The sequence below is a fragment of the Podarcis liolepis genome (assembly GCF_965112155.1).
Source record: "Podarcis liolepis genome assembly, chromosome: 14".
In the NCBI taxonomy this organism is placed as follows: domain Eukaryota; kingdom Metazoa; phylum Chordata; class Lepidosauria; order Squamata; family Lacertidae; genus Podarcis; species Podarcis liolepis.
Window position 1 is genome coordinate 49,862,756 of NC_139569.1, and position 21,481 is coordinate 49,884,236.

General features: G+C 41.5%; 1 protein-coding gene across 6 annotated transcripts in view; it reads left to right on the forward strand.

Moving 5' to 3' along the window:
* Nucleotides 1-21,481, forward strand: part of VPS13C (vacuolar protein sorting 13 homolog C) — a 113,739-nt gene that overhangs the window by 56,618 nt on the left and 35,640 nt on the right. For all 6 annotated transcript variants that reach the window (XM_083475452.1, XM_083475451.1, XM_083475448.1 and 3 more), the window contains 16 exons: nucleotides 198-257; nucleotides 907-1,063; nucleotides 2,135-2,251; nucleotides 2,852-2,955; nucleotides 3,775-3,942; nucleotides 4,377-4,681; nucleotides 11,701-11,845; nucleotides 12,491-12,647; nucleotides 12,839-12,963; nucleotides 14,286-14,455; nucleotides 15,580-15,818; nucleotides 17,151-17,380; nucleotides 17,870-17,962; nucleotides 19,628-19,993; nucleotides 20,225-20,314; nucleotides 21,091-21,246. In XM_083475452.1, coding sequence (XP_083331578.1) covers nucleotides 198-257; nucleotides 907-1,063; nucleotides 2,135-2,251; nucleotides 2,852-2,955; nucleotides 3,775-3,942; nucleotides 4,377-4,681; nucleotides 11,701-11,845; nucleotides 12,491-12,647; nucleotides 12,839-12,963; nucleotides 14,286-14,455; nucleotides 15,580-15,818; nucleotides 17,151-17,380; nucleotides 17,870-17,962; nucleotides 19,628-19,993; nucleotides 20,225-20,314; nucleotides 21,091-21,246 — 2,682 coding nt within the window. The remainder of the gene's footprint in view (nucleotides 1-197; nucleotides 258-906; nucleotides 1,064-2,134; nucleotides 2,252-2,851; nucleotides 2,956-3,774; nucleotides 3,943-4,376; nucleotides 4,682-11,700; nucleotides 11,846-12,490; nucleotides 12,648-12,838; nucleotides 12,964-14,285; nucleotides 14,456-15,579; nucleotides 15,819-17,150; nucleotides 17,381-17,869; nucleotides 17,963-19,627; nucleotides 19,994-20,224; nucleotides 20,315-21,090; nucleotides 21,247-21,481) is intronic.

Consider the following 21,481-nt stretch of genomic DNA (forward strand, 5'->3'; position numbering starts at 1 on the left):
GAAAGAAACTCTTTCTTCCTCAACCCTTCTTGCCCTGTGGTCTAGGAAGTTGTGAAACACAGCTCAGTCCTCTGAGTGACACTTTGGGACAGGGTGGGGCTGCTTCAGGGCAGGCACATGTAGATGTTAGGTCAGAGGAACCCTCTGGATGTTGCTTCCCTTTATATAATGATCTGAAGCTTCAATTCTTTTCTTAGGCTGATGCAGATGGAGCACATTTTGAAACAATTTACAAAAGTACAAAGCAAGCACTAAATGTAAGTACTGAAATGTCTTGGCAAGTCAACTGCTATATAGTATGGTGTGTTTGGTGTATTTTTTTTGGTAACAATTGTTAACTTAGTCAGAGGGTTTGGGGATCAGGTTTATTGGATCGACATGCTCTTCACAAGCTTGTGTGAGAAATGAATGCAAACAAAGTTAAATTTTATTTATGATATCCATATACCACAGTTTATAATGTTTATCCCAGGGCAATATACAATGTGACTTAAACAATATGATCTTACTACCACATGATGTAGTGATGGCTGCCAACTTGGAAAGCCTTAAAAGGGGAATGGACAGATTCACAAGGGGATAAGGCTATCAAGACACGGAGGGTCTGTTACCTCTAGCGTTGGAGGTCCTATTCCTCTGAATACCACTTGCTTGGACTCATATCTCACTTGTGGGCTTCCCGTGGGCAAATGTTTGACAACTGAGAAAACAGGGTGCTGGGCTAGGGGGGCTTTTGGTCTGCTCTGGCAAGGCTGTTTTTATGTTCTTAAAATTAAAATGGCATGAGTTCAATTGATTATACATAAGCTAAAGGGCAGTCTTTTAAAAAAAAACAATCAGATATCCAAGGCCTTGCTCTTAGGCAAGGTGCCAGTGATCCTCTGTGACATACCTTCTCTTTCTTAGGTCTCCTTTTCTTCATTGGACATGTTGCTACACACCGAAGCCTTGCTGTCAATCATGAATTTTTTCACATATGCCACAAGTGAACTTACACCTGCTGATAAGAAAACTGATCGAAAGCTGCTTTCAGAGGAGCCCAAAACTGTTCTTGCAAAACCAGGTATTGTGATGTAGGATATCACTATATCCTTCATTATAACCAAGGATGGTAGTGGTGTGTTAATTTATATACTACTTTACATTTTATGTGGGTAGCGCTGAGGGTTAAACCACAGAGCCTAGGACTTGCCGATCAGAAGGTCGGCGGTTCGATTCCCCGTGATGGGGTGAGCTCCCGTTGCTTGGTCCCACTCTTGGTTATAATTGTGATGATCATGGCGTACAGCTGATGTGTAGTGCCAACAATAATGCTTTAGTCAACTCTGGCTCAGTTAGTTCATGCATAACTAACACCTTAAAGAAGCAACCTGTGTACTTGTTGTTACCTTCCTCAATTTACACCTTACACTTACCTTTAAAGTTTACACTTACCTTTGGTACTTCTATCCCGATCTTTCCAGCTAACCCAACACCCCATATTGATGCATTACAACCAAAGGGGAAAGGAAATGCATTAAAAACACCCCACCCACTTCGAAAAGGACACAGATCGTTAAAGGCCAAAGGCCTGGAGATAGAGAAAAGTTGCCTGTTGCCTGAAGATAAATAATGATGGTGCCAGTCAAGCCTCCATAGCCCGGGGGGGGGGCAGCAAACCTTGGCAGGGGGCTGGTCCACTGTCCCTCAGACCGCGTGGGGGGGCCGGACTGTATTTTGGGGAGAGAAAAAAAGAACGAATTCCTATGCCCCACAAATAACCCAGAGATGCATTTTAAATAAAAGCACACATTCTACTCATGTAAAAACATCCTGATTCCCGGACCGTCTGTGGGCCGGATTTAGAAGGCGACTGGGGCGGATCCAGCCCCTGGGCCTTAGTTTGCCTACCCATGCTCCATAGGGAGAGCATTTCACAAATGAGGAGCCACTGCAGAAAAGGCCCATTCTTGTATTCCCACCCTCCAGACCTCTCATGCAGGGGATACATGAGGAAGGGCCTCAAATGATTATTGCACAGTCCAGGTCAGTTCATATACAGGGAGGCATTCCTTAAAACCAGTTTCCCATTAACATTCGAACTGGAAAACTATTGTTTAATAGTTGTTGTTTAATGTGTCTTTCTGTGGTGCAGTTTCTGCTCTTGTGACCCACGATGGTGGGTTTGACCTGAAGCTCACTGCCAAATTGAGTGCCTTCAACATTTTAGTCTGTGATCAGAAAGGTGACATTGCTGATATCCGAATACAAGGTAAATGAATTTCTGTAATTTGAAATTGTGTAGACATTTTATTAATTTTTTTTGTAAAATATCCATTTTGAGCATATGAAGATGTGTGTGAATCATAGAAATATATCCTTAATTAAATGTGGGGCAACTAACAGTTTGCTTAATAGGTTTTTTTTTACCTGTTGAGTTCAGTGTATATATGCTTCTGAATACCAGTCGCTGGAAGCCAAAGGGAGGGGGCAGGAGTGCTGTTGTGCTCAGGTCCTATTGGAAGGTTTCCCACAGGCATCAGATTGGCCACTGTGAGAACAAGATGGGCCATTGGCCAGGTCCATCAGAGCTCTTCCTATGTTCTTGTGTCCATAGCATGGAAGCAAGCTCTGGACTCTCTTTCTTTGATGCGTTTAGATCATGGTCCTCTGTAGCAAGTGCAGAGTGGCCTCCATCATCTTCCTATCCAGCCTTGGAGCAGATCCACACCGCTATATCACTGCCATAGGATTTAGTTATTCCATAATACTGATATGAATAACTAAGCACTCTCTAAGAAATCCTCTTTTATCACACTACTGTTTTGAATTGAAAGCTGAACATTTTCCTTTGTTTTTTTTCCCCTGCCAGGTATGGAAGCCTCCGTTTTTACAATGACGAAACAGACAGAAATGTTTGCCAGGCTTCGTGACTTCATAATAACAAATGTTGATCCTAATACAGTTCATAAAAAGGTGAATATGAGAAGTGAGGTTGTTAAGCTGGGAGCCATGTGTGCTTCACAGGAAGGTTCAAGAAAATTGATAGGAACAGATTTTCAGACTTGGTCTTGCCTTATGCCTGCCAGTTTTAGAAACTGTGCTGGTGAATGGAATGAGGGCCGAAAAAGTCAAAAGGGTATGCATTTTGAGGCAGTATGGAATACTTCTTTTGCTGGGTGGTGAGGAAACAAAGCATTGAGCGTGGAAGAAACAGAAGATGATGGGAGTTTTCTCCCATCTCTGACAAACTGAAGAGCAGCACAGTTTGCTTTAAAATGTGAACTTTAGTGACAAAACTTCTTTTAGCATGACATACCTTGCTTAAACTAGGAATATGTCCTCTACTGTATGCTAATTTTTAAAAATGGTGCTTGATTCTTTCTCTGGCTAAACAAAAGGTATAAATGGTCTCAAATAGTTGTAATATGCCTATGATTGCTTTCATTCAAAAATCCATATGTGGTGTACATTATGAATAATGTAGTGATTATTATTGTATCTGTTGTGAACACAGTTTGAATGCAGCAAGTGCAGAGAAAAGAGGTACATTCATAAATTTGGCTTGATCAGACAGAGTCCTTATTATAGCCACGGATTTAGGGACTTGCTATTTATCTTTCATAATGTTGCTTGAAACTCCATAGGGGATAAATGCATGTTTTTAAAAAATGTAGCTGTTGTGCTAATTGGATGGAAAAAAATTCTTGAAAAAAAAACACTGAGAAAGGTGTAAAATGTTCCTATAGAAATATACAAGAATGTGATTGTGCTGAATGAATATTATCTTTGCAGACTGTCTCAATAGTGGGAGATGAAGTCTTTCGGTTTGCAATGTCACTTTATCCAGATGCTACAGAAGAAGAAGCCTATACAGATATGTCCAAGGTAGATGGTAAAATGTCACTGAAAGTGGGCTGCATTCAAATCGTTTATCTGCATAAATTCTTCATGTCACTACTGGTAAGAGATGAACTTATTCTTCATTATTGCATTTTAATTTTAAAGTATTTTTTAAAGACACTTCCGAAACGAATCCCCAGGTGTGCAGAATTTGCACCATTCTTTTGTATCCCAGCATGATGGTTGTCCCTAGTCCTGCTTTTTCCATTGGATCATAGTGATGATGATGATGCCATGACTGTGACAAGATCTGGAGTCTGAATTCAGACTTGCTGTTTTGATTCAAGTCACATTAATCCTTGGCCATAAAAAAGAAAAGAAAATAGGGAACAGGTTATTACTTTCAACAATTTTCACCACAGTTCTGTTTGCAACACCCTATTGGTTGTGCTGTCCACATCCTGAGTTGATGTGTCTATTCTTATCTTTGTTTATTTGGTTGCTGTTAGCATTATAAACTAGCAATTGTGCTGCATAATTATACCTTTTCACAGAACTTCCTAAATCACTTCCAAACTGCAAAAGATGCCCTGAGTGCTGCCACAGTTCAAGCTGCTGAAATGGCTGCTTTGAGTGTGAAGGATTTTGCTAAAAAGAGCTTCCGACTTTCAATGGACATCAATCTCAAAGCTCCGGTTATAGTAATTCCTCAGTCATCCATTTCTCACAATGTATTGGTAGCAGATCTTGGCTTAATCAGAGTTGAGAATGAATTTAGCCTGGTTCCTGGAGAAGAGTCTTCTAATCCTCCAGTGATTGACAAAATGGATATACAACTAACACATTTAAAGATATCAAGGTATGCATATTCTGCCCCTGCCCCCTATTTAATTCAAGATTAACTCTTGATCATAGGATATCAATTATGTAAATGCCAACAATAGTTTCTCCTGGTGGGCTGTGAGTTGGCAGTACATCTAATGAGAAAATATTTCCATAAGATAAGATTTTCAAGGATAAAGTCAGTAGGGATCTTGGGCAGTGAGTCAGCTGTTGTGGATGTGTAGAACTGGGGAATGTCACTACTGTGCTGTAAGAGGTAGAGCTTCCTTCATCCCCTTTCCTAAAGAAGGTTGCAGCTCAAGGTGACTGAAGAGCAGTGTTTGCTCACTCTGACAAGGGGCTGGGTCAGAAGCAAAGATTGCTACATTTAGGGTTTTAAAGATAAAAAGTAACCCTTTAAATTGGGCCTGAAAATGGATTGGAAGCCATCGGAGATGACAAATCACTCACATAATGTGATTATATTTATCTATCTTAATAATCTGACCATCGTTCTGGACCAATTGTAGTATCCACAGAGTTTTCAAGTACAGCCCCAAGTGTAACGCATTGCAATAATCCAATAATACAATTACTAGAGCATGGATAGCATGCCACAAGGCTATCTTTGTCCAGATAGGGTCATAGTTGATAGATCAGTCAAACTGATAAAAGGCACTCTTTACTGTCAGGGAAGAATTAGAGGTTTTCAGTTTATCAGAGGGAGAAAGCATTCCCCAAGGGGGGGAGGAGAGCAGTGAATCTAATAGAAGGGAGCAAGAGGGACAACAGGGAGGGACCGGTTGTTCACAGGAAAGGCAAGGGTTAAGTTCTAGCTCAGATTCGGAGGAGGGGAGATACAGGCCAGCTCTAGCCAGGAGGTTAGAAAAAAGAGCGGGAAAGCGAAGGGAAAGGCGCCTTCGCCATTTTGAGAGTGGCTGGTCATGGAGAAGCAGAGCTCAGAAGGTATCTGAAAGAAGCGACTCTGAGGAATAATAGTTAAGAACTGTTTATAAGAATGTTTTGTTAATACGCAATAAAAAGTTTTATAAAAGAACAAGAAGCGTTTGTGTGGTGATCTGAAGAGGACAACGACCAGTCCTGACAGAATACCTTCTGCTCTGCGCCTCTTCACTATAAGTAAAGAAGGAGAAACCAAAATGGATGGAGCTGTGGCGCCAGTTGGGCAAGGAGAAACCCCCGCGCTCCAGCTAACATTACAGGACTTATGGCAACAGAACTTACAGTTGAAAAGTCAAGTCGACGTACTATCGGCAGCACTGGGAGAACATAGAACCATGCTGCAATCGACGTGTGGAGATAGAGTGAGTAAAACATTTACTGTACGTCCACGTAGCTTCAAGGGAGAAAGCTCTGAATACATGGCTTTCAAGACAGAAATTTCTTACATAATTGAGATAAAGGATAAAGAATTTCAATCTGAGCAAGAGAAGGTTGCTTATGTGATTAATTTCTTGGAAGGGAGGGCTAAGGACTGTGTTATACCCCTCATATCTCGGAGGGATGTCGCCCTAGGAAATCTACAAATTTTTCTGCAGTATCTAGACACAATTTTCTTAGACCCTGCGCATGAAACAACCACAGCTAGGCAGCTGTTGAGAATGAGACAAGGAAAAGACACTGTGGGAGTTTATTGGTCCAACTTTAGTTTGCTGGTGCAGAAATTAAAATGGGATCTGAATTCCCCAACAGTTGCAGCCCTTTTTAGGGAAGGACTGAATAATGAGATTTTAGACCAATTGGCCCAAATGCCAGAACCTAGTTCCTTGGACTCTCTGGTCCGAACGTGCCTGCAATTGAGCCTACGCGTGGAACGGAGGGCTAGTGAAAAGAAGGAACAATGGAGACCACGGTGGCGGGAAAATAATATCGAAAGTACAGAGAGCAGAGCGGGCAACGTGACAGGACGAGAGCGGCCAGAGCCCATGGAATTAGGAGCAGCCAGACCCCTCCCAGTTACTACCTCTTCCATAGTAAGAGGAAATGCAGGGAAAGGAAGAGATGCAAGGCGTTGCTTTGTCTGTGGAAAACCAGGGCATCTAGCACGACAATGTCACAATCGTAAAGGATGGGAGTCTCTATCTGGAGCAGACATGAGACACGACAATTGCCCAGAGGAACTGCATCAGGGAAACGAATGTCCCCGGCTGGAAATGGGAGCTTGCAGCCGGGTGGAGAAGCAATAGAAGGCTCTCACGCGGAACCACCTATCCCAGGGCTAACGGTGAAGGTGCAACTACAACTACCCAATGGACACAGCGTCCAGGTAGAGGCGTTGTTAGACTCAGGAGCGTCAGCAGATTTCATAGACCAGAAATTGGTACAGGAACACAAAATCGCTTTGTTACCTTTGAGTTCCCCACTGCGAGTGAAAACAATCGACGGCAGACCGCTACTTTCAGGAGAAGTGACTTATGAGACTCCACCAATGAGAATGGATATGGGTCATCACTCAGAGACCAGGGCATTTCATGTGACCAAACTAGCTGGGCACCCAATGGTGCTGGGCATGAGTTGGCTCAATCGTCATAATCCGGTAATTGCCTGGCATCAAAGATCTTTGGTTTTTGGTTCGATATATTGTATGACACATTGTTTGGGGCAAAAGGGAAAAATCTCGGTGGAAGTAATGGGAACAGAGGTAGAAGGGAAGTTGATGGGGAATGAAAGTGAGATTCCATCACAATATATGGCTTATCAGGATGTTTTTTGTGAAAAAGAAGCAGATAAACTTCCACCACATAGGCCCTATGATTGCAAGATAGATCTAGTCCCTGGGGCACAGTTGCCACCAAGCAAGATATATGCCATGTCGGAAGTAGAATCTGCAGCATTGAGGGAGTTCCTGCAAAAGAATTTGCAGAGAGGTTTTATTAGAGAGTCTACGGCCTCTGGGGGTGCTCCTGTCTTTTTTGTCAAAAAGAAAGGTGAGGAAGGGGCACCAAGATTAGTATGTGACTTCAGAATCCTTAACAGTCAAATGAAGCCTCGTGTGTGCCCACTGCCACGTATAGATGACCTCTTAGAGAGAGTAAGGTCAGCCAAAGTCTTTACCAAGCTTGATCTACGAGGAGCATATAATCTGATAAGGGTCAGAGAAGGGGATGAGTGGAAAACCAGTTTTTGTACTAAGTATGGTGCATTTGAATTCTTGGTAATGCCTTTTGGCTTGCAAAATGGCTCAGGGGTATTTCAAACCTTCATCAATCACGTCTTAGCAGGTATACTGGATCAGTTCTGTGTCTCTTATTTAGATGACCTCTTAATATATAGTGAAAGTATGGAGGAACACGTAAAACATGTCACACAGGTGTTAGAGAGATTGAGGACCAACAGGTTATATGTGAAGTTAGAGAAGTGTAAATTCCACACACAAAAGGTGGAGTTCCTGGGATATTGCATTTCCCACAAAGGGGTGCACATGGACCCCAGTAAAGTTCAGGCAGTGGTGGAATGGGAGGCACCTAAAACTAAGAAAGATCTACAGAGGTTTTTAGGATTTGCTAATTTCTATCGTAAATTCATAGGTAATTACTCCAAAATCACAGCGCCACTAACTGATTGTCTAAGAGGCAAGGGGCCATTCAGATGGACTGAGGAAGCACAGAAGGCTTTTGATAAATTAAAGGTGGTGTTTGCTTCAGAAAAATATCTTATGCACCTAGATCCAAGTAAGCGTATAAAGGTAGAAACTGATGCCTCTGACAGGGCTATTGGGGCCATTCTGCTGCAACAGGACAAAGAAGGGGACTGGAGACCCTGTGCATTCTACTCTAGAAAATTAAATCAATCAGAACAAAACTACACCATATTTGATAAGGAACTTTTAGCTGTGCACGCTGCCTTTAAAGTGTGGAGACATTTTTTGGAAGGGGCATCACATCAGGTGGTGGTACAAACAGATCATAAGAATTTAGAGTATTGGAGAACTGCTAGACAGCTAAACCAAAGGCAAATTAGGTGGGCAGAGTTTTTTGCTGGGTTTAATTTTAGGATTGAGTACATACCTGGGCATCAAAACATTCGTGCAGACGCGCTATCGCGCAAACCTGAGTATATGGAAGGGGAAGCCCCTCCCAAGTTGCGAGAAATGCTGAGATCGGATCAGTGGGGGTGTGCAGCCGTAGTAGTGGACGGCAGGGAATTCCAGCAATTGACAGTAACAGATGAGTTTGCACAAAAGAAAATGGAGGAACTGAGAAAAGGTAAAGGGGAAGAGGAAGGTTTCAAAGAAAAAGATGGGTTGTTGTACAGGAGAGGGGTGCTGTATGTACCTGCAGGTGAATTAAGAGGTAAAGTGTTGAGGCAACATCATGATAACCCGACTGCAGGACATTTTGGTAGAGAAAAGACCCTGTATCAGATCACACGGCAGTTCTGGTGGCCAAAGTTGAGGGAGGAAGTAACACAATATGTAAGAGGTTGTGAAGTATGTCAACGAGCCAAGGCACCCAGAGCAGCTCCCGCAGGGTTGTTGCAACCTATGCCCACGCCGGGAAGGCCTTGGGATGTGGTGTCTATGGATTTTATAACGGATCTACCGTCATCGCACAGGCAAACAGTGATCTTTGTAGTGGTTGACATGCTAACCAAGATGGCACATTTCATACCATGTACCAAAATTCCGACCGCACAGGAAACTGCAAAGATGTTTTTAGATAATATTTTTAGGTTGCATGGTATGCCATCACAAATCATTTCAGATAGAGGGGCCCAATTTACATCACAATTTTGGAAGAGGTTAATGCAGTTACTAGATGTGGAGCTAAGCCTCACGTCAGCGAGACACCCGCAAACCAATGGGGAAGCTGAAAGAACGAATGCAACACTACAACAATATCTGAGGTGTTATGCTGGTTATCAGCAGAGCGGGTGGTTAGAGAAGTTGAGTCTAGCAGAGTTTGCGTATAATAATGCAATGCATGTGTCTACGGGCAGAGCCCCATTTGTGGCAAACTATGGCTTGCACCCAAGGGCATTCCCAGGTCAAGAGGAGCAGTTAGCAGTACCAGCAGCAGAACAAATGATAGAGGAGTTGAGGTGCATGCATGAGATATTGAAAGAGGATTTGGAAGAAGCTAAAGAGGCTTACAAAAAAGCTGCAGATAGGCACCGGCGAGTTGGGGAAGAAATCCAAGTAGGGAGCTGGGTATGGCTGTCTACCAAGGGACTACCAATACGAGGGAAGTGTAAAAAGCTAGAACCAAGGAGATTGGGACCTTTCCAAGTAAAGGCTCAAATTAACCCAGTCGCTTTCAAGCTTCATTTGCCTGAAAATATGAGAATACACCCTGTATTTCATAGATCTTTATTGTCAGTGTTTGTACCAGCACATAAGTATCAAATCTCAAGGGAACCACCTCCTTTCCCCACCATGATGGGGGAAGAAGAGACCGAAGTGGAAGAGATATTAGACTCGAGAATAAGTAGGAGGAAATTACAGTATTTAGTTGCATGGAAAGGGTTAGATGAGTCTGAGAACTCATGGGAACCAGCAGAAAAAATTAACGTTCCGGAATTGCAGCGAGAATTTCATAGAAAATATCCCCACAAGCCAAAACCCCAGAACTGGCATCTTCAAGAAATTTTTGAAGAGACAGATAGCGAGGAAGAGGAGTTCATAGGGTTCGGTCCTCCAGAAACAGAGCAGAGCGAGGAGGAGGAAGGGGGGCTTAGGGGAGGGGGTGATGTCAGGGAAGAATTAGAGGTTTTCAGTTTATCAGAGGGAGAAAGCATTCCCCAAGGGGGGGAGGAGAGCAGTGAATCTAATAGAAGGGAGCAAGAGGGACAACAGGGAGGGACCGGTTGTTCACAGGAAAGGCAAGGGTTAAGTTCTAGCTCAGATTCGGAGGAGAGGAGATACAGGCCAGCTCTAGCCAGGAGGTTAGAAAAAAGAGCGGGAAAGCGAAGGGAAAGGCGCCTTCGCCATTTTGAGAGTGGCTGGTCATGGAGAAGCAGAGCTCAGAAGGTATCTGAAAGAAGCGACTCTGAGGAATAATAGTTAAGAACTGTTTATAAGAATGTTTTGTTAATACGCAATAAAAAGTTTTATAAAAGAACAAGAAGCGTTTGTGTGGTGATCTGAAGAGGACAACGACCAGTCCTGACATTTACCACCAAGGATATCTGAGCCATAGTGCTAGATCTAAGAGCACCCCCACACTGCAAGCCTGTCCCTACAGGAGAAGGGCAGCCCAACCCAAAGCAGGTTGAGCATCACCCAACTGGTCGGACAAACCACCCTCCAATGGAAGTAATTAACTGTGGTGGTTAATTGGACTGTGGTTTTGCTGAAATCTTCCTGGTGTGACTTTAACATTAGAGATAGAGAGAGAGAGAGAAATTTGATTTAAGTGTGCGTGATATTTGATGCATGTGATAAGACTTGTTTCATATACCTGTAGATGCATGGTTTCTCCGTAATGTCAAGCTGGCACAGTTGCACATTAACAGACCTTGAAGAGGAAACAGATGCTCCACTGTGGAGATATATTCCCATCAAGAGTTGGGAACATGTGGCCTTCCAGATACTATTAGACTCCAACTTCCATTAGTCTCTTCTAATGGTCAGGGATGAAGGAGTGTTGTATTCCAGTATACTCTGGAGCACTGCAGGTTCCCCACCCATTCTGGCTTCTCCATTTGAAGTGTTGTTTCAGAGCTGGGGAAATACTGCCTGAGTTAAACTTGGATAATTGCTGCCAGTCAAGAGTATATGGTACTACACTTGATAGGGTGAAAGCTTCATTCAGTATAATGGAATCTTCATTTCTAATAATTGTAAAATTGGAAGGGAATCCAACAGTCATCTAGTCCAAACCCCTGCAATGCAGGAATCACAACTAAAGAAACCCTGACAGATGACCAGGTGGTTCTTGTTCTTGACTAGAAACAGTCACAGGACAAGGGCTGCTTTTAGCACACAAGGTGATAGTTCATAGAGCTGACCAAATAATCCATGTGTTTTGTTTCAGCAATGGATGGAGAGACTGCAGATATCTTGTGTGCCCTAATGTTTCAACCCTTGTTTTGTAGGACCACAATAGGCAGTGGTTCTCAGCCAGATATTGAAATTTTGCAGCCAGTAAATCTGTTGTTGTCAGTCCAGAGGAATTTAGCAGCAGCTTGGTACCTACAAATCCCAGGGATTACAATTAAAGGAGACTTGAAGCCCATGCAGGTAAGGCCATGGGTCTTGATAATTCCATGTTCTAGATGGAGATAAACCTATTGCAAATATTTTGAGATAATAATTATAATTCAGGACTTAATAGTCATTGACCTAATCACTTGCTGTTTTTGCCATGAAAAGAGTTTACTGAGCCCAGTAATATGTTCTGGTAGCTAGGTTTATCTCTACTTAACAGTGAAGCTTGTTTGACATAATACTGTTTGCTAAACATAGAAGTATTCCTGACAGTTCTTTGACATGTTTTTGCATGGGCAAATATTTACAATATGAAGTAGGTGATAACTGATTCAACCAAACAGAGTTTTCATGGTTGCTGGGATTCCAGGATTTTCTACTGGATATTATATTGGTTTTTACTTTCATAACATTGTTCATGTGACTAACATTACGGAGAGCAAGGACTGCTTGCATTTTTTATTATAATAGGCTGTGGGGGCACTATGCATGAGTAAAGTCCCCCAATTCTGTTACCTGATAGTTGGAGAGTGTAATGCTCAGCTTCAAGAAACTACAGTGCAATCTTGAGTCTAAGACAGGTGTTGATTGAAAATGGGAGTTGCAAGGTATTTTTTAAATACAAAGCTTTTTAAAAATGGCTTTATTGAAGGGAAAAATGGTTTGATTTATTTACAGATCTCTCTCAGCCAAGATGATTTGACCCTGCTCATGAAAATTTTGCTGGAAAATCTTGGTGAAGCTGCTGTGCCTAGCAGGGTTATACAGTCAACATTACCAGAAGCTCAGATGCTCAAACAAAGCAAAAGCCCAACTGATGCTGATCTCCATGAAGGTGATAAGTTGAGCTAAGTTGTATATAGTAATTATGATAAGATACTGTATTTAGTCTTAAGCAAGGTATTTTGTTTATGGGATCAAAGAAGAGTTGGCAGCTGAGTTTTAAATCTTAGCACAGTTGATGTGCATTGATCTTCAAAATGCTGCAGATTCAAGTGTTACTTTTTTATCTCTAAAATGTTTCAGGTAGTCTCATCACTTCAGGAGAAAGAGATCTTCATGAAACACAGCCTAAGGAGAGTGTGACCCTCAAGTTTGAATTCAATTTTGAATCACTTTCCATTGTTCTCTACAATTCTGATGTTGAGCAGGTTTGTTTCACCTCAACATGAAAAAAAAATTTCCTTTGGAGTTAATATGAATTAAGAAAAGATAATGTTGGATAAAATCATACCGTTTAAAGAAAAAGAACATTATAAGTTAAAATATTGTCTGTGCCATAATTAATGAGCTCAGTGTTAAATACAATCCCATGTTTTGATGCCTCTTACTTCCCTTCCCACAGTGTCCTCCTCCTTCCTCTCTGCCCACTTTCCCTTCCATTTGTCACCTCTTTGCTGTCAGTTCTGCTCATCTCCAGCTCCATTCTCTGCCCAGGTTCACAGGTTGTTCTCATCTCTTCCTCATTGTTTCTTAATTTCACTCATTTGTCCGCCCCTTTCCTCTGCTACATTTCTGCTTTCAATGACACTTCTTGCTCAGGTCTCCTCCATCTTTAGCCTCTGTAGGCTCATCCAGACTTCCTTTTGTGCCGTGTTTCTAGGCACAGGTTCACACTTTAAATCTCTGTGTCCAAGTGGTTCTTTTTTGGCCCTGCTGCTTTTCCTGGGAATACCCACATTTTGCTGCTAAATTGGAGCAAATGGCAATTGGGGTTTCTGCGGATTGCTGTTTGCCCCAATTAAGCTGTAAAACATGAGTTTAACCGGGGAAAGCACCACAACAAAGAACAAAACAACTGCTCGAACACTGAGCTTTAAAGTGAAGATCTATGCCTGGAAAGTGCAGCGCAAAAGGAAGTCTAGACGAGTCCTTGGACCTCCCCACAACGCCATTCTTCACTTTGAGTCCTTTCCCCAGCACACTCAATTAAGATCTTGCATGATGGCTTTACAATGTCTGCCACAGAAACCCTGGTTCTGACCCCTCTTTTTCATCACATCATACCTGGGTGAGGCAGGCATATGTTGTAAGCATGCACAGTATGTTAGCCTTTGGGGGTAGGGGGGAAGTTGGCCTTCTTTTGTGTTCTCCCCACCTTTTTTGTACTTCGGCAAGCCTCTGGGCTCCACCAAGCCTGATGATACTTCTCTTGTGAGCAGGTGGTGGTGTTTTGGCTACACTACTCATCCTGAATATCAGCAGTAGAGGGAATGATATACCCAGCGCACTAAATCTAGTTTGCCTATCTCATTTTAGTGTCCTCCATTTGTGGCAAGCTTTGAAATATTAAAATCTTCATATAGATTTTTTTCTCCTTTGCCAACATTTAAATTAATAAAGCATTAATAGCAATTGTGCCCTCATGTGCTTCTGTCCTCAAGTAGATTGTAAAAGCCCAGGCTGTATGCACTTTCAGTCTTCTAGGTTCTGCATATAATTCTTTTACCTTGCTTATTTCTATATATTGTAGAAATCTCAGCTTTCACTTCATGATAACAGCTTGTGTCTTGGAGAACTCAGACTGCATCTTATGACATCATCAGGACAGATATTTTCAAATGGTTCTATGGATATTAATACCAAGTTGAAAACATGTACATTGGATGATCTCAGAGAAGGGATTCAGAAAGCAACCTCAAGGTTAGACTCTGTCATTTTTAATATTTCTAGAGCTCCTGTAGTAAGTAACTTGGTGTTGCACATGAAATAAAGTGCAAACTCTGCTTTAGGCTTTACAGCTTATTTAAGAGCCACAATGCAAGGGAAGGGAAGTGGTAGCTGAGTTCTCTGGAAATGTTGGTGGGTGGGTGGAGAAAGAAAACTCCCTTTAGTGTAGTGTTCCTTTTGGCTAATGACTGGGCTAGGTGGGCCTGGGTGAACAAAGAAAGCTGTATCCAAACTAGGAAAATGCTGAAAACTGACAATTGGCTTCAGTTACAATGTAGTTGCATTATAAGTAGCATCATCTTTTGTTGCAATTCAGCAATATGTGCATTAGTGTAAATTTGTTAATGTGTATATTTTTCCTAGTACAGTGGTGCCTCGCAAGACGAAATTAATTCGTTCCGCGAGTTTTTTCGTCTAGTGAATTTTTCGTCTTGCGAAGCATGGTGTCGGAAAAGTTTTGGAAAAGCTTCAAAAATACCAAAAACCTCAAAAAAGGCTACCACACCGCGTTCTATGAGTTGCTCCTCGAAGTCAAGTCGCAACTGTATTAACGGTGTTAAGAAATAGGAAACAAACTTGCAAGACGTTTTCGTCTTGCGAAGCAAGCCCATAGGGAAATTCGTCTTGCGAAGCAGCTCAAAAACCGCAAAAACCTTTCGTCTTGCGAGGCATTCATCTTGCGGGGCACCACTGTAGTATTGTGAAATCTGCTCATGTAAATGTGTAAGAAATTTGAGAGCCAGTGTGATGTAGTGGTTAAGAGCGGTAGTCTCGTAATCTGGGGAACTGGATTCGTGTCTCTGCTCCTCCACCTGCAGCTGCTGGGTGACCTTGGGCTAATCACACTTCTCTGAAGTCTCTCAGCCTCACTCACCTCACAGAGTGTTTGTTGTGGGGGAGGAAGGGAAAGGAGAATGTTAGCCGCTTTGAGACTCCTTAAAGGGAGTGAAAGACGGGATATCAAATCCAAACTCTTCTTCTATTGGTTGAATTCATATCCTGCCCTTCATCCCAAGGAAGCGTACTAAACTATAAATCCTTTCAGGAAAGCAGTTCTTCAGCTTGGTTCTGGTTTTATTATTTTTATTATTTTTCAGAATGATAGATAAGAAAGATGGCACAGATGATAGTGTCATGATTGACCTCAACTACAAGCAAGATAAAAATGGGAGTGAAATCGTATCTGTTTTGGACAAACTGTATTTGTGTGCCAGTGTGGAGTTTCTATTGACAGTAGCAGATTTCTTTGTTAAATCAATGCCAACAGCGTCAACGGAAGGATCTACCCAGATTCAGTTAAAATATACCACTCATGGCAAACCTAGACCAGATAAAGGTCAGCAAAAGAACTCTCTCAGTTGACATAGTTCCACATCTGAAATAATAAAACCATAACAATGAGTACTTGGTGCAGAGCTGAGCATGCTTAAGCCCACTGACATCAGTTAAAATTTTAACCAGGGTGTGAATGTGTATTAAGGTAGTAAAAGCTAATATGAAATATTGGCACTTTTCAATAATGTTTCTGGGCAACTAAACAGTTTGTGTGTTATTTTCAGTGGGCTATAGTGGAGAGGAATAGCTTTGTCTAGGCAGTCTTCTGCTCCCACAGCTTTTGTATCCTACCCATTATGGAGCGGGTGGCGCTGTGGTCTAAACCGCTGAGACTCTTGGGTTTGCTGACTGGAAGGTTGGTAGTTTGAATCCATGCAGCGGGGTGAGCTTCCGTTGCTTTGTTCCGGCTCTTGCCAACCTAGCAGTTTGAAAGCATACCAATGTCAGTAGACAAATAGGTACTGCTGTGGCAGGAAGGGAAACCTTGTTTCCATGTGTTCTTGTTTACATCATGGTATCCCGTTGACCCAGAAGCGGTTTAGTCCTACTGGCCACATGACCTGGAAAGCTGCCTGTGAACAAACGGCAGCTCCCTTGGCCTGAAGTGAGATGAGCACCACACCCCATAGTCAAGTTTGACTGGACTTAACTGTCCAGGGGTCCTTTACCTTTGCCTTTTACCCACCCATTATATATAGTTTAAATTTAGAGAATTTCCTATCTTTCTGAAGCAAGCAAAAAAGAGTTCCTTGTCAACTGTGTCCCTGTTCACCACCAAATGTCATTTGGTCTTAGGTATCTTTTATGAGCACTGCAGTGAACAAACCATTTATTTTGTTTTCCATTGTTTGGAGATAACATTGCTTGCATTTTTTTTTCCTTTGGGTGGTGAATCAGTGCTTGGTTTAGTTCAACCTAACCAAAATAATCAGACAACTTTTTGAAAAGTAGATGGGTGGATCATGCAAGTATTTCCATTATGCTTTCCTGCATCAGTATACCTGTATAAGTGGATCCCCTATCAACAGAAAATGCACATGTCACATACAGCTGAAACACTAGACTTTTCTATTATGAAACCAGAGAAAACTGACTTATCAGGATGTTCAAATCGTGAAGTAAAATTTGAAACAGTTATTAATAGCAAGGAGCACAATAATGCCAACAGTACAGTCACATTTATGCATCCTGGATGCAACTACTAGGGCAAATTTTCTGAACTACGCTATTGTAAAAATTGTATTTTATGGTGGTGCCGTGGAGGTATGTTTTTCATTCTGTTGTGGTGACTGGCTGCTAAATCAAGACTGAACTAAATTTTAAACTTTTCTAGGTGGATCCCCGCAGCCCAACATGACAGTATTGACACGGATCATAGAACCAGAAATTGTGTTCGTGGCCAACTTATCAAAGGCTGATGCTCCTGCCTTAGTAGCTTCCTTCCAATGTGATTTCAGTTTGTCAACTAGCCCTCTTGATCGATGTATGAATGCTCAAGTGCATGACTTGAAAGTGCTGGCCTGCCCTTTTCTCCGAAAGAAAGAAGAGAAGAATATTACAACAGTAAGTTCTGTGCTGTAGTTTATCTTTTATAGCTGGAGAGAATAACTCCTTTCACTCACAAGCCGTGTAGCACTTCTGAGGCACTGCATTTCTGCAACTGGCTGGTTCTGGAATAAAAAAGGTGGTTCTACACAATTGAATGTAGTGCTGTATTATCTGGGAATAACCTTCTGGATGGCTGAGACCTTTACATATGGTTTTCCTGGCATTTAGTTCCATTCAGTAAACATGCTTGCTCCTTATTGCTCCCTGTTCATCACAGTTGTGCTTATACTAATGCATTGTCACTTTATTACCCAGTTCCTATTCCCCTTGTGGGAGAGTATACTTTTTAGTTACTGATTTCCTCTCAGTACTCCCTCCCCCTTATTGCAAAATAGGATACTTCAGCAAAGCATTAATTTTTATCTTAATTAGAATGAAATCAAATAACTTTCATGCTGTTTTAAGTTTGAGGGCATTTCTAACAGTATGCTTGTATTCTCTAAGATTGTACAACCTTGCTGTCTGACTATGGAAGCTGTGATGCGTACTTCAGAAATGCAGAGTGTGACAGTGATAGTAGAAGAATTTATTGTAAAGGTTAGTAAATGGTATTGTAATGACAATTTCCCCCTGTATTTCCAGAAAGGCCTAGCGCTGGTTTTAAAATACATGTCACTTTATAGACTGCTGTTTTGTGGTGACTCTGAAGTGTGCCCTTTTTCTGACGCCACCCTTGCACTTTACAACACCCTTCCTTCAGTAATATGGGACGGTCCCTTTATTATTTGTTTTAGATGCCAGCCTTTCCACTGAACTTGGTTACTGAACTTAGACCATATATTTTGCTATTCTCATCCTCTATTTTATCTGTTACTGTAATTTTTATTATTATTATTGTATGCTGAGTTCTGGCAGCTCCCTCGCTGCAAGAAGCCACGTTACAGGGAACCAGGCAGAGGGCCTTCTCGGCAGTGGCACCTGCCCTGTGGAACGCCCTTCCACCAGATGTCAAAGAGAAAAACAACTGCCAGACTTTTAGAAGACATCTGAAGGCAGCCCTGTTTAGGGAAGCTTGTAATGTTTAATAGACTATTGTATTTTAATATTCTGTTGGAAGCCGCCCAGAGCGGTTGGGCAAACCCAGCCAGATGGGCAGGGCATACATAAATAAATAATAAATAAATAGATAGATAAATAAATAAATAATTATATTACACCACTTAGATTGTTTTTTTTTAATTAAATGGGTTAAAATGTTCTAAAATAAATACATTCACCAAGTGGTTCATCCTCAGGGGGCCCAAATGAAAGAGGGACACCTCGCCCAGAGTTGGTCTCTCTCCTTTGATTCTACTCCTGTGTTTGGAGGAAAGATCTTTCTCATTGTGGGACATGGGCAACAACGCTGAGACCAGCTGCCAGAGGTCCTCGCAGGACAGCATGAGTGTGCATCTTTATAGTCCATTCCTAAATATGTGCTTCTACCTAGACCAGCAGCTTGCCCCACAATTTTCCACAGGAACAACTGGAAAAATGCATTATTACTAGAATACAATAAGCCTTAATGGGCTATTTAGCCAATTCATCGGGATGGAAGTACAAAGCACAAAAGTAAGAAAGAATGCAACAGGGCTTATTCCACCACCTCCTTGGAGTCCCCTCCCACAAGAAAACCAAAAAGACAAAAAGAAGAAAAGCAAAAACGCCAAATGTAGACCAGAACAGCATCACTTTTAAAATTTCAGACTCCTCATCTGGTTAGTGCTCCTAAGAGAGCATTGTACAGTGTATACCAAGAGACTCTTCCTCTTGTCAGTCATTTTCACCACCACCACCAGAGACTGTGCCTGTGGTGCCTGTTCTTGTTCAGGAAACTAACCCTGGAGTAGGTCAGGATAGGGAAGAAGGGCAGCAGAGTTCAGTGGCTATAAAAGCGAGGGCACCCTTTGGACTTCTTAAGGATCTGGGTCCTCTGCCGTGAATGAAGACTAAAGATTGGCAAGAGAGGAGGTGCCTGCAAAGTAAATTGTAAGTTCCCTTCATGGACTTGAGAAATGACAAACCCACCGTGTGCCTCACATATTTTGCCAGAGAAGGCCCCTTTAGCGGAAACGGCCAGTGTTTAAAAGTAAATTTCCTTGCACAAGGCAGTTGGTAGATGCTGTACAGAACACCACTGTGGTGCTATAAAAGACACATTGTTACATGTTGTGCATATAAAATACCGAAACTTGTTAATTCAGCTTTTTTTCCCTTTTAAAGATTTCACCAATAATTCTCAATACTGTAATTACTATCATGGCTGCCATGAAATCAAACCTGAAGGATGAAGGATCTGATGAGACTGCTTGCAATACGGTGGACCTCTGGGGTATCAAGTCTGTTGACCAGTGTCACTATTGGTTTCTTGGTGTTGACATGGCCACAGAAGCAACCGAAACATTCAGTGCTAACGAGCAGTGTGTGAAGAAGGAGAACCTGGTTGTTGAGGTGAAAGCTGTTCAGATCACTCTGGAGTGTGGTTTGGGGCATTCCACTGTTCCCTTACTGTTAGCAGAATCAACATTTTCAGGATCAGTGAAAAACTGGTCTTCTCTCATGGCGGCCACAGCTGACATGACACTGGAGGTATGTAAATATAAGAAGTGATTGATGCTTTATATTTGAGGCATGGTCTGCCATTGCTAGGTCTAGTGATAATTTGAATTACATCTGTAAATTATTTTTAGGTACTTGTTCCATGTGCATGTATAATTTTGTTTCTTAAGTTTTTATTATGCTTGACTTAGGTGTGGTAGATTGAAATGAAGCCTAATGTTAAATAATTTTAGCTCTTATGTTCTCAATATTGTATCCCAGGTTCACTATTACAATGAAACAAATTCAGTTTGGGAACCACTTATTGAGCGAGTTGATAATGAAAGACGTCAATGGGACTTAAAGTTAGAAGTAAGCAACCTTTTATAAATACAGATATATAAATATAAACACCATTAATTAATGAAAATTCAAACTGTTATTCCTGTCTGGATATTGCAAATTCTTTTTGCCAGCTGAAAAGCAAAGTGTATTTTGCCATGAATTTTTGGCAACCTTCCTCCAATTAGGGGCCCTCCAGATCAGTCCATCAGTCCCTGGTAGGTTAGGGGCACATCAGTCCCTGGTAGGTTGGTGGAAGGCTTCATTTAAGGATGCTAGCAGTTGCTTATCCTGGACTTGGTTTTGTAGTGGCATAGTCTCATTCTGTCTTTGCTTCAAATTCTAACCAGCCACACAACCCAACAGGCTTTCAGGGCTGCTTACAGCATAAATGGCAGTAACACACACCAAAAGATAATTAAAATCTTACATTGCACAAATGATTAAACTATCATATTTCAAGTTAAAAAAATATTTAGTTCAACTTTCTCTGACTATTCAAATGCTCTGTTGAATATATACCCTTCTGTACTCCATGTTTAGATTCTGAAACATGGACTGTTTATAAGCAGCTGTTGAATTAGAAGTTTCTAAAAATTAATTTGAAATTTAATTCCATGTTTGCCAAGTCTTCCTTGTATTACTTGTATTATTGTATATTTCCATTGACCAAACAGAAAGATTATTCTTGGTCTAAAGCAAAATTGCAAACCTAAATGTTAGCATAATTTAAAATTGTGCCTCCGCAGTTCAATTTCCAAAGTTTCAAATGGGCAATAATTTAATAATGATGCTATTTATTTTAGATGAAGACTAACCCCTTACAAGATAAAAGTTTGTTGCCAGGAGATGACTTCATAGTTCTACCAGAACCTCAAAGTGTCATCAATATATCTTCAAAGGATACCATGAATGTAACAATATCCAAATGCTGTCTTACTGTCTTTAGCAATCTAGCTAAGGTAATTTCATATGAATTGTGGCGAGGTTATTTGTAATCAAGCCCTTTCAAGTGGTAATTTGATTAACTCGCGGGAGAAGATAATTATTGATTACATATTATGGGGTGGCATTTTTCTCTTTCTGTTTCAGTTTAGCTGCTGACTGTTTAAGGGAGCACTGTTTTCCTTTATACTGAACATGCTGCAAATTGATGTCATTGAGGGGGGGGGGAGAGAAGGCATTGATTCAGATCCT